This window comes from Crassostrea angulata, chromosome 7, assembly GCF_025612915.1.
Source record: "Crassostrea angulata isolate pt1a10 chromosome 7, ASM2561291v2, whole genome shotgun sequence".
NCBI lineage: Eukaryota > Metazoa > Mollusca > Bivalvia > Ostreida > Ostreidae > Magallana > Magallana angulata.
The window spans coordinates 25,321,421-25,344,032 of record NC_069117.1 but is presented as its reverse complement, the minus strand read 5'-3'; the positions used below and the strand labels follow the sequence as shown (position 1 = coordinate 25,344,032).

The following is a 22,612-nucleotide window of genomic DNA, read 5'->3' as shown; positions in this document are numbered from 1 at the left end:
TGATTTTTATTGAATTTATTAATGTATGACTGTAAAGAAATAAATAATCGTGTATAAAATATACATATGATAACGAAGTAATATGTGAAAAATATTATTAATAATACTGTTGCCATGGCAATATCACTGTGAAACAAAAAAAAAAAACAATTGGATAGTGAATTCCACGTGTGAAGAGCAAAGAGTTGACAGGGATTGCAGTAATTCCCATTCCAGAAAAACAGTTGACAAATCATATATATGCAAACAAATAAAACCCCAGAACACACCAATGTCTACAAATCACTACAGTAAAACAAACATGAGTACTCCTGATGATGCAACAAAACAACACAAAACTACATTTTGATATCTAAAAAAACAACATGTATTTCTCCGCATTAACAATTTAAAATCATGTATTCTTATATTAACAGTCTATCAGTATCACAGATCATATTACTACTAGCTATCTAAATTGATCACACATTTGTCCACATCCAAGTAATGTGCAAAAAGTTTCTAAAACAAACATTGAACAACATAAAAAGTTTCTTTGTTTGTTAAATTCCAAAACATTTTCCTGTTGGTTGGTAATTCATGTTCTTCTACATTTGAAACAATAAGCACCAATGATCAATAGCTTGCATAAAAGCTAATACAATTTGTGTATTTAAAGTTCCAAGTTCAAGTTTTATTCTGTGAGGGGAGTAAATATTCTTTATCTATGCAATCATCGAGGTGATCAATATTGATTGAACTGACAAAATTCACTGAAATTTAAAACACACGTTTTCATCACTGTTCCGAAATGAAAGGTAGACTTAAGTGTTCTTTTCTCTCGCTGTCGCCAAAATACAGTCTTTGTTAATAAAAGGAATCTTGATTTTATTACCACTGACTGACATAATCCGTAGACTGAAATGGAAAAATCAAATTTAACATGTGGTATTTCTGTAGATCTTTAAAAAACCTTTTAAATAAATTGAAAATTTTAAAAAGTTTTATCACATGCTTGCGATAATGGAAGGTCTGAATACCCTTGATTGTAAAATTAACATTTATGAGGAACATGATTAATAAAAAATCTCTCCTTAGTTTCACAGGGAAATGATTTATGTGAAAACAATTGATATTGTACTCACACTGAATCGTTTAGGGAGCTTTGCAGAATATTCCACTAACTGTTGCTGACGTATCATTTCTCGCCTTTGTCTGTTATGAAAATTTATAACATTAATTATACATTCATTCTATAATTTGCAATTGATAGTAAACCTATATCAGTGATACAAGTTGACAATCAAATTATAGATCCAAAAATATTCAGAGATAAAAATTAACTGATAAATAAATTAAATCATTTCTTTTTAAAGAAATAATCTCAATCAAAAAGCAGGTAAAGTAATTCTAACAAAGTTTGGTGTTCTAAAAACCTGCAAATTATACTTATTTTCTCGTAATAAATTGATAATAATATGTATACATTTCTTCTTGTCTTACCTATCAACATTGGCAGCACAATTTGGACTATTTGCCCCAGAGGGATATCCTGATTTTCTCAAAATTTCTTCCTCATAAGTACCCCTTCCATTGACAATTCCATTCATATCATTATCTGTGAATCTGTCCTGAATTTTTTATAAGGGAAAAAAAAACTCTACAGACATTTTAATTTATAAAAACCAGCTGAATTGTTAGGCTGTCTGTGTGGGATCATGCTTGCTGAAGCAATGCAGTTATTTGATTGTCAAACCATTTGGATAATATTTGCTTGACAGAACATCTTTAATACCTAGTTTAATCCCTATCAATTAGGCCAATTAGGCCAGACACAATTACCGCATAACCTAGTTTTTGCAGTACATTTTCATTTACACCATGAACATTTAAACCTAATATTTAATCTATCATGTCAAGAACAAGTCTATTAAATCATCTACCTGTACAATTCCTATCATTAAAAGGTTCAGTTTAAACAGGAGGTAATCTAGCTAATAGTAACAGTTTTATATTATTCCAGACTGGTCAGTCCCTTGAATAAGATGAATGAACGCAACAAGATTTGCCTATTTATACTTTCTATCTCTCTCAAGATGGGACAACGAATACCTTTGCTATTGTACGCAGTGTTAAAAACTTATTTTACTGAGCTTACTGTTCATTTTAAACTCAGCTTAATTAAGTGTTAAATATATACTTACCATCAGCTCTTTTTTCCTGTATGCCAGCAATTCAGCTCGCCCTGCTTTCCTTCTGGCTTCGTTGTGTTCAGCAATTCCTGAGCAAGCCATACTTGAAGGAGAAAGTGACACTGGCTGAAAATGAAAATTATGATCCTTATTCACAACTAAAAATCTTTTTTCCCCTTTAAAATATTTAGCAAAAACTAATATCCTGGACAGAGCATACAGAGATATACATGGTGTCAAATTTCCTTCATACCTGATCTATTTGATGGACTGATAAATCGTCTATGGAATGGAAATCGATAAAACCAGATTAGCCAGACTGCGTCGCGTTGCCAAGCACGAGAGCATATCTGTTTTCTAAACTAGGAGAGCTCGTAATGGGGAGATAACTATGTAAGCCGGTGTTAAAAATGTATATAAGTTCTAAATGTAGGATCTTCTTTCAAATAGAGTTTGATCATTTGTTTAACATTTCTATTGTGGCAATATCAAAACTTTTAAAATAAATGCAATTACATTTTGAACAAGCACGTCACATTAAATTTTGCATTGCTTTCCAAATTGAATAAAGGAAAAAAAAGGGGGGGGGGGGGGGTTTAGAGCACCCGGTTAAAAAAACCTTTTAATTACAGAAACTTGATTTAAGAAATATACCCCTCCCTAATCATACAGTTTATGAAGGAGGAGCATAATTTTCAATTATCTCCAAAGGGGGGTGGGGGGGGGGGGGGGTCCGAGGCATTTTTTCGACAATTTTACAATTTTTATGTTTAAACATTTTTCAAAATCTTCCGGGACGGATGACGCCCCCCCCCCCCGCCCCCCCCCCCGACCCCCATCTAGATCTGCGAAATATTATATCATTCAGGAATGTAAAAAAAAAAAAAAATCCCGTACATGTATAATCTAACTTTATGGACTTATCAGACAGGCGGAAAAACTGCTGGTGTCTCGGAAAAAAAAGATAATTCTTAAAGAGCAGTGACATGTTCTGTACAAGATAATAGCTCAGACAGGAGTATGAAGTGTAAGTTTTGAATAACCGATTTGTGCGATATAATTTTTTGAAATTAGCTGTAGTTAAAGTAAGGTATACATCAAGTTGAACTGTTTTAAATTTCCTATTTTTCTCTCTACCGATATTTGTTTAAAATCTAAAAGGTGTAATATCAAATTAAACTGTTTTTCTTTATTCAAAAAGTTACACATTTTGAAATATTTTTAAAAGGTTTAATATTTGGGGAACGAAGGAATGAACAGATTTTCAATGTTAAAATGAATATTATTAAGGAATTTTTCAACGAAATAAAATTGAAAATGATGTATGAACATAATTATTGCCTATTTGTCCTATATTAATTTCCTTTGAAAACCTCTGAATTGTAATTCAATATTTCATATACTACATTTAAATGTCATCTGCTAACTGCTTATAATGTCAATAACTGCCAAATTTTTAGCCTACTGCTAATATTATTATTCACTTCTTATTGCTATGTTTTCGTGCAAAATAAGCAATATGAGCTGTATTTTTTTTTAGATTTTTATTTTGCTGCAAAAGCCTGGTAGTATGATAAGTCTGTATATAAATTAAACTTTTATGATAAACAAGGTTTGAAAAAATCATTAATTTTTGTCAGAAGAAAGATTTCTCTTCTAAGGAACATATAGCAAATCAATTTTTGTACAGGACAATAATTCAATTTTGCTCCAATTAAGGCTCCTTAACGGTCTTTTTCAACAAAAATTTGGCTAAAAGAAATTTAAAAACCATGACATTTTTGTCATTTTAGTAAAAAATAACATTGTGTAAAAAAAAAAAATTCTTCATGAAAATTGCAGCTCATATTGCTAAGATTCCAAGGAAACTGTATGCCTTTTTTGTAAACGTAATGATCGACATATAACGATCACTTACGTAATTATGATGATATACATGTAAATTAAAAGATACTTATATCAAGATGTGTAGTGAAATTTTTTCTTTTTTCTTTCTTTTTTTCTTCGGTGGTTCATTTACGGGCCTGGTTACGTACATGTACATGTACCGATCATTGCAAAACAAAAATAATATACATGTATATGCATTCTTTTTGCAATTCATAACCTGTTGAAGAGCGAATTTGTACTTTTTGTTGTAAAAATAGTATAGAAAACGAATTTCACTTTTTATTACATTGTCCTTTATATAACGACTATAGAAGAATTCTTTTCGAAAATACTGGGTTTAATCAATTACTAGATTTGTCAGATACAGATGCACTAATTGTTCTTATGTCAAATTATCCTCGGCAGGTTGCCAAATACTTATATCATTCTTTTACACGTAGACAATCTTTATTGTTCAGGAAATAAACATATACTGTATTATATAAACTATGCAAACTGAAGGTTCTGAAGAAAATTTTATACTCATACATGTATATTTTCAATCATATCTTTGTTTACCGCTTGATGCTGAGTTATTTTCTTTTCTTTTTTCATGTATTATGTGTTCAAAGTGGCATATAAGCCCGACGGGCCGGGTGTTTAATCTATGCTGACTGTTGTTAATATTACACTTGGAAATGTATACACATGCCACTATAAATAAATAAATTACTTACTTACTTACTTACACATAGGAAGCAAGATATATGCATTTTTGATGAATTCTGGAGACCATGTCGCGTGAGACAAATTGGAGAGAATATACATAAATACAGACAACAACTACGTTTAATAAATAGATCAATAATTTAACAAAAAGACACAAATTTGGGACAGTTTTTGGCTTTTAGTGGATATATTCAAAGAGAGTGCGGTTGCAATAAACACTACATTTCAGTATTAATGTAATGCATATTGGCACAGTTTAACAAGTAACAATAACAAGAAATATGCAGTTGTACAAAAAAATAACAATTGTATAAGTACAACAAAACGAAGTAAATTGAAAAGTAAGTGATAAATAATATAAAAATAACATATCTGAAAGCACTACAATATTATCACATTCCAAGGTCTAAATTGTAAAATGCTAATCCAAGAACAAATCAAACAACATCCAAAAACGTTTTTGTAATGGCTACCAGCAGTAACCACGTCAGAATGGCTTGGTACGACACAGACATTCTAGAGGAGCGATTATTACCCAGCCCCTGGTTAGGATTCTGAGTTGTCGTAGTGGTGGTGGTTGTAGTGGTGGTAGTTGTAGTTGTAGGAACTGGAGTTGTGGTGGTAGTTGTTGTGGTAGGAACTGGAGTTGTGGTGGTAGTTGTTGTGGTTGGAACTGGAGTTGTGGTTGTAGTTGTTGTAGTAGGGACTGGAGTTGTTGTGGTTGTTGTTGTGGTAGGAACTGGAGTTGTGGTGGTAGTTGTTGTGGTAGGAACTGGAGTTGTGGTTGTAGTTGTTGAAGTAGGGACTGGAGTGGTTGTGGTTGTTGTTGTGGTTGGAACTGGAGTTGTGGTTGTAGTTGTTGTAGTAGGGACTGGAGTAGTTGTTGCAGTTGTAGGAACAGGAGTTGTGGTGGTAGTTGTTGTGGTAGGAACAGGAGTTGTGGTGGTAGTTGTTGTGGTAGGAACTGGAGTTGTGGTGGTAGTTGTTGTGGTTGGAACTGGAGTTGTGGTTGTAGTTGTTGTGGTTGGAACTGGAGTTGTGGTTGTAGTTGTTGTAGTAGGAACAGGAGTGGTTGTGGTTGTTGTTGTGGTAGGAACTGGAGTAGTTGTTGTAGTTGTAGGAACTGGAGTTGTGGTGGTGGTTGTGGTGGTAGGAACTGGAGTGGTGGTGGTAGTTGTTGTGGTAGAAATGGGAGTTGTGGTGGTGGTTGTGGTGGTAGGAACTGGAGTGGTGGTGGTAGTTGTTGTGGTAGGAATGGGAGTCGTGGTTGTAGTTGTTGTGGTAGGAACTGGAGTAGTGGTTGTGGTAGGAATTAGAGTTGTAGCTGTTGTTGTGGAAGGAACTAGAGATGTTGTACTAGGAACTGAAGTGGTTGATGTAGTGGTAGGAAATGCAGTCATGTTGGTTGTTATTGTCATAGGAACTGAAGTTGTGGTGGTAGGATTGGTAGTGGTAGGACTTGGGGGCATTGTTGTGGTAGGATAATTAGTTGTAGGACTTGAAAGCATTGTTGATGTAGGATAAGTAGTGTTTGGACTTGGAGGGATTGTAGGATAAGTAGTTGAAGGACTTGAAGGCATTGTTTCAGTTGTAATAGAATCTGTAGATGAAGGAACGCTTATAGTTATTGTAGGCATGGATGTTGGAGTTGTGGTGTGAGAAACATTTGTCGGAGGGTTGCACGTGTAACAACAAACTACGTCACGGGAATGAGCGTCATAAAATGGACAATTTGCCCCGTCACAGGTTGAACTCCTGTCTCCAAATTCACAGCCTACAAAAGGGAAGGGAAGACGTATAATTTGTTTGCTTACATGAGAACGCATATTGTGTAAATATATACTTTATGTACAATATACCCGTGATTCCGTTGTTATATAATGGACATGATCCACAGCAGTTGTCGTGAATAGCGGTATCATAGCACACCCAGCTCTGAGAGGCAGCAGCCGCGGAACAGTTCATTCCGTTCACCGTGAAGTATGGATTATCTCCGTTTGGACAAGATCCCTGAAATATTTCAGGATTGATTAACATTGAGGTAACGTTTTCCATTTTTGTTCGTGGGATTACAAAGCAAAACAGAAAATCAGTACTTTTGGGTTAAGCCAGACAATAGTTTTAAATCTCCTGGGACTAAATTGACGCTTTAAGATTTGATAAAACGCGCCATATAATTGCGTCTTAATCTTTATGGCTGCTACAAGCAAAATTTAGACGGAACCTTGGCGGACAAAACATATTTTTTATTGCATTTCTTTGTAAAATGTTTTGATTCTCGACATAACAGAACATATGCTTCCCCTTATATGAGGTTAAAACCCTACTTTCCACAGACTGTCAGTTACAAACCTCATAAAAGTAATCTTTCCTTTCACAAAATTTACTTCCTATTGATACTTGCAATTTTTTTCAAAACCCTTTTTTCATACAAGAAATAATAAATGTTGGAAACAAGTAAATATTATTTTACAAATGAAACAAAGCACAACCAATGATTACTGTTTTTATTTTGTCTAGCACTAACCGTGGTTGGTGTAGTTAAATCTGAAGTAGACGTTGGACCCAACGGTATTGTGGTTGTGGTAGGAACTGGAGTAGTGGTGGTGGTTGTTGTGGTGGGAACTGGAGTAGTGGTGGTAGTTGTTGTGGTAGGAACTGGAGTAGTGGTGGTTGTTGTTGTGGTAGGAACTGGAGTGGTGGTTGTTGTTGTGGTAGGAACTGGAGTGGTGGTTGTTGTTGTGGTAGGAGCTGCAGTTGTGGTAGGAACGGGAGTGGTTGTGGTAGTTGTTGTGGTAGGAACTGGAGTGGTTGTGGTAGTTGTTGTGGTAGGAGAAGCTGTTGTAGGAGGATTGCACGTGTAACAACATACTACGTCACGGGAATTGGCGTCATAATACGGACAATTTGCCACGTCACAGGTTGAACTCCTGTCTCCAAATTCACAGCCTACAGAAACAAAGGAGAAATATATGCATGTATTTGGTCAGTGTATATACAAAGAGAATATACAGTAGCTGTATGGTATACATATATACAATTTACCCGTTATTCCGTTGTTATATAATGGACATGATCCACAGCAGTTGTCGTGAATAGCGGTATCATAGCACACCCAGCTCTGAGAGGCAGCAGCCGCGGAACAGTTCATTCCATTGACTGTGTAGTAAGGATTATCTCCGTTTGGACAAGATCCCTGAAATATGTATTGACTTTGTGTTTAAAAAAATCATAAGAACATGATCTTTCTCCTTAAAGTCTAAATTATGACGAATATTTATAATAATTAAAGAAAAAATCATTCGGAAAATCTGTTGGTTTCTCCTTTTCAAGAGTACCGGGGTAGGGGTAGTGGCAACTGCGCAGGTTCCACAGCAAACAACATCCCGGGAATGAGTGTCGTAATAAGGACAGGTGGCCGCATCACAGGTGGTCCCTCTGTCTCCATACTCACAGCCTGAAACCAAGGAGAGTTCGTCAAATCTCATACTGTTTCTGTATACTTAAAACGACTGCTTGGCAACATTTATCAAATAGTTAGTCAAACAAGTTTTATGCTTTGTTTGAATATTTTGATAGCGAAGTGATATTACTGCTCTGATTCAAAATCTGGAACTAACGTCAGTTTCCTGAGCCACGTAAGGTTGGACAACAACGTCCTTCCATATCAACTTTACGCCAGGAGTATTTTACAATAGCGAAAAAAGTCACGTTGTAATAATCAACACACCTTAAAGTTTATAGATGTAAGTAAAAGGTACAATGCACTTGCATTCTATTTCTACGTATATGTATTTTCAAATACATAGTAAATTGGTGAGGATAAAATAAATACATGTATAATTCATTATTACATGTATTTAAAATTAAAGAATTTTTTTCCACCCACCAAGCTGTGAGGAAGGACACCATAGTCCTAGCTATGGAAATGTCTAATGCCTTGGTTTACATAAGTCTGATTATGTAACACAAAACGTCCTCACTTTATATAGGAAATTAAATAGTAAAGTGCATTCACCTGCTACTCCTGTGTAAACAGAGGCACAAGAGGCGCAGCAATATCCGTAAATTGTAGAGTCATAACAATTGTGCGGCGCATTAGCAATGGCAACCGAACAGTTGTTGCCCCCAATGGTGACGCTGGTACTGTCCCCCGAGCAGGGCGCCTGTCAGTTAGAAGACAATCACAAGTGAAAACAATGGTTTCATCATTTTATAGGCCTGACAACGTACACAGATCTACATGTACTAAGCTTTTAGGATCATACATAACAGAGAGAAAACTTACGGGGGTTGTTGTAGTTATTGCTTGTGATGACGCAGGCCCTGACGTAGTAGGAGCTGACGTTGTTGGCGCCATGGTGGTGGTTGGATGTGGTGTTGACGGAGCGGATGTCGAGGTGGTTGTCAGGGATGGATCCTGTGTGGTAGTCGGCCCGGCGGTGGTTGTTGGCCCGGCGGTGGTAGTTGGACCAACAGTGGTTGTTGCTGGTTGCGGAGTTGTTCCTGTGTAGCAGGTGCCACAACATCCGCTGCTCAAAGTTGCTGCAGAGTAATACGGACAAGAAGAAGCCACGCATCCAGTATTGTGGTCGCCATACTCACATCCTGGAATAAAATCTGCAGTATTACTATTTTACATATGCAAGTTACATTTAAATTGTCATTTCATCATTTCATTCTAAATATCGCAGTTAAACTATGAGCAATACATAAATCGCCAGAGTTAAGCATAATGACTGCATGAGTACCATATACCTGGAATATATGATATGTAGGCAGCTGCACATGATCCGCAGCATTTCCCTTGGTAAAACGATTGATAGCAATATCCCGGGAAACTGGATATAAGCGTCGCACAGTCCATGCCATTACTGATGACTCCTGGGGTATCCCCGAACACACAGCTGTCGGGAACTGAAGCTGCGCGGGAGTCAGCCACACACTGGCCAGCGACACACCACTGCATCGAATCACAAAGTAATTAAAGTACATCGAAACACTGACAAGAGAGATAACTCTCAAAATAAATTCTCAGTATTTTTTAAAAGGGTTTCTGTCAAATTCTGCATAACTTTAATTAACCTAGACTTTTAGTTAAAAATCAAGATTTGAAATCCCTAACCCTCTCAGTAGCCACAGATCTGACACATATATTCTCCCCAGACTCATACCAAGTGTAAAGCCTAACTCGGGGTAAAAACTGGGTCGGAGACACACTCACGCACCTTTTGGTTCCCACATGTTGTTCCTTCCCATGGTACCGCAGTGGAGCAATATCCGCTTCCGTCAGGGATAGAACAATACATAAAAGCACACACCGCTGCAGGGTCCGATATGAAGTTCTTAAGAATCAAATAGAAAAGTATTATAAATGTTTTCGAATTCTAAAATGCTAAACCCCATCATCAATCATCAAAATGAAATTGTAAGAGTTTTTTTGTTTGTTATTGTATTGTGAAATAAGTCAAATTATTCAAAGTTTTACCTTACTGAAAGGATTACATGTTCGTATACAATGTATAAACAGGGATTTAAATTCATAGTACAATCTTTGAGAAATATCTGAGATTGTGAGCTTTTATTTTCTTTTTTTTTTATTGACGCACTCTGCAAAAGAATGAACTGGAATTGTCTTTCTTGATTCGGCACTGTTCGTCGATGGAGTAGACCTGCCCCGCTAGGGTCGTCAGATAGCTGTCCAGGGCGGTCGGGTCGTGACCAGCCGTCAGGGTCGCCATACAGTTGTTGCCACCACTATTGAAAACAATATTTACTGGTCATCAGTAAATCTTGTATATTTAAGATGCGTTTCAATTGGCAATATAACAGTTAGTTAGGTAAATTTTCATCATATACCTGTCAAGGTCTGCGATGTATTGTTCAAAATAGCTGACGGAACAGGAGGAAAACGACCAGTGGTTGATGGCACGTGAGTCAGTGACCCCACCGCTGCTAGGCGACATCGTGTACTTGTCGTCTGCTAAGCAAGCATTACCGTCGCCATCGTGTAATGCTCCTAAGCTGTATTATTGCAAAAAAGTTCAATGAATTCGATGCTTCTAAAACATAATTTCTTAATCAAAGTTGAAAATGAATTATTTCTAGCATTCCAGTAATCTATAAGAAAAACCTAACTCACTTGTGTCCAAGCTCATGAGCGGCAACTGTCGCAATAATGGCATCGAAATGATCCTCTGTAATAGAGTTGCTACTGGAAGTACACGTAGCGCCGACCCACGCCAGACCTTTACACATATAAAAAATATCATTTTGCTATCACAACGGATATATATAAGGATTTGCGATATACTGTGAAGTAAAATCAGGTAGAACAAGTTTATGTTAATTCTTACGGTAGAATAGCACCAGTGACCGTTTGATGCTTAGGATATTTTGGAAATGAACTTCGCACAAAATTGAATTCGCGAAATTTTTGTTGAGCTGAGAAAATTACGGCGATCTGTTTTCAATTACTTTCTTAAATTTTGGTTTGTTTCTTCATATAACAAAACAAATGTTGACTGTGTTTTCGGGCAACATTGATTATATTAGCCCCCTTGGGACGAAAATATTGCCCTCCGCTTCGCGTCGGGCAATATTTCGTCCCTCGATAATCAATGTTGCCCGAAAACACAGTCAATATTTGTATAATATATCTCTTAAAAAATAAACAAAAAATACTGTACAACTGTATTAAGTTTTATTGTATTCTCTTTTAATTTCTAAAGATTATAAAGAAAATGTTCCATACCGGCATTACTGGTGCTTCCCCCACTTGTCAAATCATATCTACAATCAAGTAAAAATATATATTCATGTCGAAAAAGATAAAATTGTGTTGATTTTATTAGCAAGTCATGTGAAAATCTCACAAATTGAGCATTTATGTCCTGCTAAAGTTACCCCGTGAATAGCATAGCGTGGTCATGACCCGGAAGAGAAATGCCACTTGAGAGCCAGGTCCGGAAGTTAACGAGAGCGCCGTTCGAATCCACCTGATCTCGTCCGGAAGCACCAACCTTTATTGACTCCGTCCACGTGGAAACAGTTGGATCCTGATGTATGAACAAATACACATTCATTTTGATATTACTAAATATATGTAGCTGTTGATTAATTATAATGACTTTTAAACTCAGTTTATTTTTCTGACACGACACAAGTAGAAACCATAAAATATGTAAATTATTATTTATTTGTTTGAAATTTGAATTCATCTGTAATATTGCATATAAATATAACTTAATTTCAGGACAACAGAGAAGTGTAAATCGGTTAGTACGTATACGCACAGTAACTGGAAGTTGCGTTGGTAATTTCTCTTAAAGACATGTATAAAGTTATTAAAATATTTGTAAAGTAGCTATCTAACATACATCATGAAAACCATCTTCGCAAGCCAAGGGTTTACGATCCTCGAGCTGAGTGGACCGTAAAGTTAACCCTTGGCTTGTGAAGATGCATGAATCTGATATTCAAAGCTAGTTTCAGCTTTATTGTAATAAACTTAAATGTTTTATTAACCAAACACGGGATTGCCATCATAATGTAAACATCCGGTTGTTGCATAAAACTGTAATTAAATTGTAGAGTCTATAAAGATTGTTTGAAATTTAAAACTTTCTAAATATTATAACCCAATGCAATTTAAGCTCAACTGAGAAGATTTAATCTTAGTTTAATTTAGTACGCGAAGTAATAGGATTGTTTAAATAAGCGTACAATCGCTGGTTCCTTGATTAAATGTTGTTACACGGATCAAAACGGTCACATTTATTTTGTGAACAATTTCTTTTAATGCTAACGATATAAAAAATATTTGCAGAGTATCTATAAAACACGAAAGCTTACATTCAGTTTTAACTTTTATGTAATAAATTTTTAAGTTTTATTAACCACATACGGGATTGTCATCACTAAATGTAAACACGTAAACATCCGGTTTTGGATAAAATTGTAATTAAAATTACAGAGCATATAATAAAAGTTCCGTCACAGTGTTAAAGTATATACTTACATCGGCTATCACAATACCCGCAAAAACTATTTTGATGCTGAACGTCACACCGGCAATGGACTGGTACCGAACATCAATCTGCGCAATAAATTCAAATAAAAAATATATAATTATATCAAAAACTGAATCAAAAGCTTTTAAAATATCACATGATTAATGTAACTTTCACATTCCAATATTTAAAAGTATGTAACGTACTATGTCGGTGATATTTTAGAGAGGAATTACACCAACAAATCTATTACAAAATAACAATTCAATGGAATCAAATTTTCTGTTCGTTGAGAATACTAATATTTTTTTAATATATACTGTATACAGGGAATATTCGCCCCCATTTTATTTTCGCCCCTTTCGCCCATTTGTCAGCAGCCGAATTTCTATGTTTCAAACTATCTTTCTTTATTCACAACTTTAATTTGTCAAGATGGGGTGAAACCGTTTGCAAGTGAAACAGGGCGAAAATAACATGGGGCGAAAACAACTCTTATTACAGTATTTATTAATACATACTGCATTGGTAGCAAATGCGTAAAATTCGCGTATTTTTTCTTTGGCCTCGGTGTCTTTCGCGGCAGGTGTTGATTGCGTGCTTCTCTGGTACCAGCTACGATTAATATAAATGTTTAACATGTTTATATATAAAATACAACAACATTATTTATTGAAGGATTGGTCTTACTTAAAAAACTTCTTCGCCAATCATTGGTAATTGATGATAAAACTAAAAATACCATTCATGGAAAAAATTTGACACAGCAGTAATAATTGTAATACATACTGTCGATAGCTTCAAAGTATTTCATGAAGAGATCTTACTCGAATCTACATGTACACGTCTTTTACAAGTCGCTAGTTACTTACAAATCATACACCGGGTAATCAGTGACCGCCAACAGCTCCACCTTTAACTCTCCAACATAACGCTTGGATCGCTGGGTCCCAGTATGGTTGAACTGCTTTGGACGTTTGCCTCCCTCTGACATGAAAATATTTCTTTTTTTTAAAATATTAGATTAACATTATTGTTTGTATCCAGACAAAATAGTTATTAACAGATCTTGAAACTTTCTACTACAATATTTTTTGCTTGAGACGGTTTGACGAAGTTTAGGTTTTACACCACTTTTTTATTAGTTGTTTTACAGACCAGCCGATATTAATTTAAAAATTGGGGGGGGGGGGTAGATATTGTTTGAGGAGTCTGGTGAATGAATTTATCAAAACTATCATATTCACTAGAAAAATCAGAATAAATTAAATAAGATTTTTAAAAATAAGTTTTTAAAGAGGGAATTTACAATGTTTACAATCTTATACGGAGAAGGATGTGAGTGGTTAAGGCATTTGTTTTAATTTCTACCACTCAATTTTTGAGAAAATCTTTTAAATACAACCAAAATAAAAACCGCTTGCATAATGCAATTATCAGCTTAAACGGAACTTTGTGCGACATGCAGTTACTGTTTAAAATGCCATTATCACCTAAAATGCTGCTTTCTACTAATAAGTTTGCATTTTAAAATTCTAGACCTTTTAAAATTTAATGGAATGCAGCGGATAGGTGGTACGATGCGTTTTTAGATCGACACGATACTTACATTGTATATATAGTTCTTACATAATATTTTTAACTGTTGGCAAAATACACGAATATTTGGGTACAATTAAATTGATCAATGTGTTAGAAATAATATTTATTTTAAAAAAAAAACCCACCCCAACTTTCGTTTGAAATTTACAATCTTAGATTAGAAAAAATCGCCGAGGAAGGAAAATGTACTTACCCGGGAAAACATAGTCCGCCTTAAAGTCTATATTTTCGGGTGGTTGATAGATTCTGTGGAGTATGTTTCTGCGGTGGGGGACCTCAAGGGGTTCGATAGCGTGATAGGTCCCATTTATGATCAACATTCCCTCCTGTGTCAGATTAATGTCGAAGTTATATTTTAAAATACACTTACAAATAAAGCCAAATCAAAACTGTATAGTTATAATACGGCTTCTGCTGACTAATTGGATTCATATGCATGTTCCTTTTTTTTTAATTAAAAAAAAATTCACCAGTGAATGTTGACATCTCCCTTTGATTTTCCGTTGACAATACAGCGCAATGGCTGCCATTTTCTTTGTGTCCTGGTAAAATACAGGTGTCTGAAACGAATTGAAATACTTCCTATTTTTATTGCCTACATGAAACTCGGGCTTTGAACATATCATCTTAGAACTTCTGAAGAAGACACACACAGAAATAGTTGATTTTAGAAGGAATTGTGTTCATATGCAAAACATGCACTTTAGATTATGAGTTGTTTTTCCTAATTAATTAAAAATAGTACCGGTATATAATTATCTTGAAGATGTTATTAATCGTGTTACATAATCAATTAATATTTCTATAAATCCTTATTGTTATATCACGTTGAAAATCATCAGTGCACCATAAATGCTTTGGTTAATGTTTTCTGTGTTCTAAGGTAACACATGTACATTGTATTTAAGATATGAGGTTTTTTTATTCGAATTTATTAAAAATATCTTATATCTTGAAAATGTAATTAATCTTATTTTATAATCAAGCACTAATTATTTCGTCAAATTCTTATTGTATCACATTGAAACTTATCGGTGAACCATGACTGCTTTGTTCATGGTTTTTTGCGTCCATGGGGCAAACGTGTACTTTTGATACGAGTTTTTTCAAATTTTTAAAAGATATCATATATCTTGAAGATGCCATTAAACTTGTTATATAATCTATCAATATTTCGATGAATTCTTATTGCTATATCACGTTGAAAATCATCAGTGCACCATAACTGCTTTGTTCACAGTTTTTTGTGTTCTGTAGGAACACATGTACTTTAGATATGAGGTTTTTTTTTCAATTTTTAAAAATATATTATAGAGCTTAAAAATGTAATTCATCTTGTTATATAATCTATCAATATTTCGATAAATTGCTATATCACGTTGAAAATTGCCAGTACACCATAACTGCTTTGTCCATAGTTTCATTCTCCCGATTTTATTAAAACGCCTCGAATCAAAGAAACACAATGAACTCAACGTGCTTTAAGTAATATTTTTCAAATTCTTTGGCACAGATACTTCAAGTTTCATTTCTTTCCTTGTTTTCTCAGGGTAAATGACGCGTACTTAAAGTAAGCAAAATACTTCAGATATTGATTCCACTTAATAATGACGTAACGCTGTTGCTATTCTGACAAATTAGAATTGAGTTTTGACACACATATAGCTATTAAGCAGAATTGACTCTTTAAAAAATATTTTGGAGTACACTTAAAACGGAAATGAGAAACAGGGACCTCAAAATATTTGTATGAAATTTCAAATGTTGACATTATAATATTTTGAAACTCGAAACCGTTTGGTCATATCGACTTTGTTAATATGAAGCTAATTTATATGAATATATATGTTAGAGAATACGCAATGAATTAACCCACATATTTTTCGTAATATGTCGTTAGCTTGAGAGTTGTACCTTTTTGTTGGGTATACTTTGGCGTTCGATCTTCCCGTTTCGTACCACATACACCGGGGTTTTTATATCAACGTCAGCGTTTCGTTTTAGCCGTAAATGATGGCCCTGGTTTTTGTATGTGAAGACGAATTCTTTCTCGACTGGGTACTTCTCCACGTCTCGTCTGAGTCGGTGTGCATCGTGTATCTCCACTTGTTCTGAAAACAACCAACATAGGTACTACAATTAAGATTATCAGGAACCTAGCCCAGCTAGCAATGGAAATCACAGATAAGAAGATTTTTTGAACTGGGTATGAGGGCAAAATATAATTTGTTAGACTCGAAGACATAAATGTTGGCGAAGGCCGAGGGCAACATTTCTGTCTGTAGGTTCAACTTATCATATCCTGTCCGAATATCAGTCAACATTTGTTTTGTTATATCCTTCACAAAAGAGTCAAGTAGAAACTGATTGGACAGATCTTCGGCTATTTCCGTTCCACTGAGATCGGACGAATATATCAATTAGTTGTGACGTAACTGTTTTTTTCAGTTTTTAACCGGGTTTTCCAACGGAAAAATCCGGTTATTAAAATGGTGAAAATGGCGGGCGGGCGGCTGCCAAACAGGTACCCTTATTGTACGGATAACTCCTCCTACAGTTTTCAAGATAGGAAGCTTAAGTTGTTCTTTTGCAGATCAATTGTACGTGTATCAGAGGTGTGCATATTGCTAGGATTTTGATTTCTGATAATTTATGAAATAAATACCAGCTTTTGAACTTGGTTATTTTTTTGGCAAAATATTGCATATAGGGTACCCTCATTGTACGGATAACTCCTCCTACAGTTTTCAAGATAGGAAGTTGTTCTTTTACAGATCAATTGAGTATATATCAGAGGTGTGCATATTGCTAAGATTTTGATTTCTGATAATTTACGAAAAAATACCAGCTTTTGAACTTGGTTATTTTTTGGGCAAAATATTGCATATAGGGTACTCCATTTCACTGGATAAGGTAGGTAGTGTTTATCAATTCAGGGTTGACATGGATTATGGATACAGTTTACATAAAAGAAAACCCTGTTTGCTGTCTTACTGACAGCTTTTCACTTGTTATTTGTTGGACCAGCAGACCGGTCAACTTTGAATTTGCTAGATTGTTCGTTTTGGGGACTTTTTGTTAGTAAGAATTTTTTGATGAAATCTAAAAGGGTTTATGTAATAATTATTGAATATATATTTTGGTTTATCCTATGTTAATTGGACGAACGGCGGTGACGAGTGCAAAACAGTAACTACAACTTGTATAAAGAAAATAATACATCGCAATGAAGTAAACTAAAAAGAAATTATATATGTTCTGAAATACTGATAAAGCTTTAACTGTAAAGGTCGTCTACATGCACGCTAGTTTGTTGGGGTGAGGCGAAATAAAGTTTATAATTTACGACGAGTACCAAAACCTAACGTCTAATAATAAAACATGTAATTTAATGAAGCACAACAAACAGAACGTTTCAGTCACCATATTTTGTCTAAAGTAAACGGAAATGAACAAGGTCGTCGCCAAATGCAATTTCTCGGGTCTTTTTGACAAAAAAAATCTCTAAACTCTGCAGGAAAAGTATGAGACGTCGCCCTGGCATCGATCGTGTGTCATGTTTGAGACAAAGATAGCGCCACATCCTTATTCAATTAAAAAATAACCAAAACTTACATGTAGGGCCATTTTATCAAGAACTTTGACTTTCGGTGGGATGTTACATTAAAAAAATAGTGCCTGTCTCGGAGGGTAACAGTTGAAATTGACACCCCCAGAAAACCGTTGTCAACCGATGCGAAGGGGAAGGCAACTTCTCACAATCATGAAAATCCTAATCCGATGGGGTGAGATGGGGAGGGGAAGAGAGCATAACTTCATATTACATCAATTTAACTGTAAATGCCCTTCCTTTCAATTCAATTTTTAACATGTTCCCAAAAAGGGGGGGCAACTCCATCTTAATTTACTTTCTTGCATGCAAATTTTGAAGAAAAAAAATGTTAACTGGGAGAAAACGTGGCTGACGTTTTTGGGACGACATCTGACTGAATTATCAGCTATTCTAGTACTTTGATTTCCTTTGGATCCTTTACCATGCAGATAAACTGATAATGATATGTAATTCTCAATAATGTTTTAAAAGGGCTTGAAAATGCAATGCAGCAAATGCCCCTATACCAAGAAACTGTTTGAATTTTAGATACCGGTGTCTGAAATTACTTCAAACTAATAATACTTCTTTCGTTAAATGACTCAAGTTTAAATTAAAATTAGATGGAATTCTCTGCACTCATCTCCATTTCAAATGTATAATGATATATCCAAATAAAGATAATAAGGTAACTTAAAAGACGTATACCCATTTAAAATTTTGAGATTAAGGTTGAGATGATTTCTCATATAATGACCTTGAACGTTTCGTCACGTCTGCGCACTCAGTCTTGGCACTTATTTCAATGTGACGTACAATAGCTTACTCTTGATTACATCAAATCACAGAGGAAAACTGCTAGTCAAAGAAACAGATAATAAAAACATACACTCAAAAGAACCAACAGAACATTAAAAAATCTGAGACAATTTATCGAGGTGTCTTGGAAATAATCAATGTCAAAATCTCAATATTTGTTCGGTGAAGAGAGAGAAGAAATGGGGGCAATTCATTGTCGGATCGAAAGGTCATTTCAAATGTCAATATTAATTTCATTTCTGTTTCCTGTGTATACAACAGCGTGTGTTTAATCAGGGCCGTTTAGTTAAAAAGAACGTCACGTCGCTATGTGTATTTCTTATTCGAAACCTATTTGTAGTTATTTTAACACCAAATCGAACTTCATTGTCGCGTTTAAAACATTAGGACATAAAGTAAATTAACTGAAAGTGTGTCTTTTAAAGATTTAGATTTTGTGTCAAATTTATGTAATGTTTGTATGGCAAACAACAACTTGAAACAAAGCCACACTGCACGTCATTTTTGCAATATCCGCCACACACTTTTTTTACAGGAGTACTTTATAATGATTTCACAGTCTTGTATCCAATCGCCAGAAATATGAAATTGATAGCGCAAAATGTTTGTTGTAATTTCAGATGCATTTAGTAATTTAATAATTAACTGTCAGAAAACTGCAAGGGACACTTTTCACCATTCTGCGCAAACATTGATTCCTCATGTTTAGTTGGAAATTATAATTTATAAAAAACAACAAAACAGAGGTCAAAGAATAGAAATATGATTAATAAAATAGTTCATAATGTATTTCATACAGTAAAATTAAATCAAAATTGGTATTCTAGTGGAAGTTCGGTCAAACATTAGTCAAAATGTCGTCAGGTGCTTCAATACATATTTTCATATCATATTTTGTAAATATGTTTATCTCGATAAATATCTTAAAATTGTTAATAAGTTCATTTAATAATAATTTTGTTTTTTTAAATTATTTATCTATTTTTTTTTCAAATTAAGAAAAATTGATACAAAAATACACACAGGCTAAAAAGAAAATGGAGAACGGATTTAGAGTACTTATCAGTAACTACTAGCATCAGAAAGGATCTTTTAAAAAAAAACCGAGTCATATACTGTGTACGGATATATCATAAACGTAAGTTAATTGTGTTAGAGTCAAAGATACTTTTTTATTCATTCTTCTATATCCATTAATCTAAACGTATTTTCTGTTCAACATTATTTGAAAGAAAATCATTTTAAAAGTATACATGTATTCATAAGCGCAAACTTTCTGTAAGGAACATAGGTCATTTTTTTGTACTACTGAAAACCGCTCTGTTCTACCTCCGTTCATAAATATTGTACATGTAGTATCTTTTTCAAAGCACGTAAGACTGTACTTCTTGCGCGTGCTGTATTACAATGAAAGTTCCACACGCTTGTTAAATCATGTCATAAAAGGAAGTTTATTTATAGTCACATTCAATAACTTATTTGTTTTATCGATCAAGATTAAGAATTTTTATATTTGATTATTATTTAACAAGGGTCTATTGGAGAATGACGTCACAGAAAGTACTGTTTTTGTTACAGATTCTAATCATTGATTTTTTTCAGTGAGACTTCAACTGCACTTAATGCAGGTTTGCTGAGTTTTTCAAAGATTTGAACATTTTTTTTTTTTTTTGCAAAAACACAATGGGATTGGGCACAAGTTCCAAAACTTACTACGCCACCCCCCTGGTTTTCATTGTATATACGTAGCTTCCGATACAATATTGTGAATGAATTACCGGTACATACTACTATGGCTATACGCAGTGTAGGCCTCAAGAAACGAAGGATATGCGTATAAATTATACTTAAACTTTTAAATCGGCGATAGTAAGCTGTAGTTCGATGTTTCAATATACTGCACTAACAGAAAGTTTTTAAACCATTCTTACCTACCCGCGAAAGAAGTTGCCTATAAAGCCGTGTAAATTCAAATGCAATATTACTCATGTATGGGCACTAATTTTAAAGAATATAAAGCCACGTGTAAGCCAAACGAACCTGGTGAATATCCTATAAAAATGATATAATTTATTAAATTGCATAATTACTAGTATATAATATACTTTTAAGGATTATGTGCGGTATGGTCAAATATCTGCCCCCGATTTCAACCAATTTTTAAATAGTATCGTATAAAAATGAAATCTTCACAAATTATTGTAAAAAGGATACCTATAACTTTAATCTTCATTTTAGTCATCATTGCTCACTCGTTGTTTAACTATGACGTCACCTAAATGACCTAATTCCCGCAAATTTGCAAACAAATGAAGATATTCTCATTTTTGCTCTATATTTTGCATTCGGAAGTATAGAGCGCAGGTCTGCTCAAGTGCGATTTTAACATATGTTTTTCTTCAGATAGTTATACATATCATACTAAAAAATGGTACTTGAGCAAGCCTGCGCTCGTTGTTTCCCAGTCAAAAAATCATCGGAAAACACCCATATTTTGCCACAAAACATGAATTTATCAAAATAATGCAATATTCATGACGTCATTTCTACATTATGACGTCACTGTGGTGATAACCTTTTTCACCTTTATTTCCAATATGATTTTAACTATCTTTCATCTTATTTTAAAGTTCTTTCTAGAACTTTGATTTTGGGGGGCAAAAATTGCATAAAACCGCACTTAGTCCAAAATTGAGGTATTCCGTTTTCAACGAACAATGAAAAAATGACAATAACAATATGCTATCTTCAAAACTTTTATAGCGACCACCATTAGGGAGATACGGACTAGCTCCTACATGTAAAACTGATTGTTGCATTCATCTGAAGACTAAGAAACATTTTGAGATGACTTGAAAACCAAAAGAATGTTGCAAACACAGAAACCTGTTTAATGATATCAAGAATTAGGTTCAGCAACTTTAATGAAGGATTTATTGGGGTCTAAGGGTTTTCGTTATATCTCAAAATGACATTTTTCAAGCAAAATTTCCTAAGCATGGAAGAACTGATTAGGATTTCAAAATTCAAAATGACAAAGCTTTTTTTTCCCTTGGTATCAAAAATGTCTAAATAGACCCCTCAATTTCTCACTCCTTTCGCAATGTTTTAGATTTTAACACGTTAATGTTCGATGCCAAAAAAGACTGGAATTATTCACGAGACAGTGGTATGTCCGTAGGTATATCATGTACATAGGTTTTTCGAATGACATTCGTATAGATGAGCAAATTATTACAGCATGTAGAACCATTTATCTTTCCTTAAAGTTCTTATAGACTTACATGCAACTTTCGTGATTTAATACACAAAATATTCTGATCTATTGTTAAAAGTGTTAAAGATTTTACCATATTCAACAAGATTTTATGAACATTTTTAAGGTTTTCATCGTATAAATTGACTTACCTTCGTAGACAAAACTTTCATCTAATTTGATAGCTGTGCAGATGGCCCCTACACAGAGAGACAAACATAGAATTCGGAGATACATGCTACTGTGTCAGTAGTATACCTCCTCGTTTATTAAATGACCAAAGTCTTATAACGCTTGAACGTTTAAAGCCTATTCTTACAACAAACAGGAACTATTGACGTTTTAAATGTATCGCTTGACTTTAACAAAGTGTTCCGATCATTCCTATGAATCAAATCAAAGAGAATTGTTGATTGGTTTTTGGCCTTTACATTTTTAATGTATTTTTCATTGAAAAATAGTTACAACTTTGCATTAATTTGCAATTGATTTGGAATGTTTTTTAAAACAGTTGCGTGATTTAAAATTTGAGAAAAAAATTTCAAGGAACATAAAGTATTCT

At 34.4% G+C, this 22,612-nt stretch overlaps 2 protein-coding genes across 2 annotated transcripts; both read right to left on the bottom strand.

Annotated features, from left to right (window-relative positions):
• On the bottom strand, positions 1–2,538 carry LOC128193096 (uncharacterized). Its single transcript, XM_052866347.1, has 5 exons — positions 2,425–2,538; positions 2,184–2,297; positions 1,483–1,610; positions 1,125–1,194; positions 1–897 (listed from the first exon to the last, which is right to left on the bottom strand). Exons 2-5 carry the CDS (start codon positions 2,271–2,273, stop codon positions 871–873), a joined length of 315 nt encoding a protein of 104 aa, XP_052722307.1. The 5' UTR covers positions 2,274–2,297; positions 2,425–2,538; the 3' UTR covers positions 1–870.
• A 2,333-nt stretch (positions 2,539–4,871) lies between these two features.
• Positions 4,872–22,351, bottom strand: LOC128193094 (mucin-2-like). Its single transcript, XM_052866342.1, has 21 exons — positions 22,203–22,351; positions 16,298–16,494; positions 14,854–14,943; positions 14,577–14,709; positions 13,654–13,768; positions 13,303–13,396; positions 12,790–12,867; positions 11,676–11,827; positions 11,524–11,561; positions 10,912–11,017; positions 10,629–10,793; positions 10,379–10,526; positions 9,998–10,114; positions 9,528–9,732; positions 9,058–9,377; positions 8,788–8,935; positions 8,108–8,226; positions 7,815–7,965; positions 7,297–7,718; positions 6,629–6,779; positions 4,872–6,543 (listed from the first exon to the last, which is right to left on the bottom strand). Exons 1-21 carry the CDS (start codon positions 22,285–22,287, stop codon positions 5,207–5,209), a joined length of 4,371 nt encoding a protein of 1,456 aa, XP_052722302.1. The 5' UTR covers positions 22,288–22,351; the 3' UTR covers positions 4,872–5,206.
• Between the last annotated feature and the right edge of the window lie 261 nt (positions 22,352–22,612).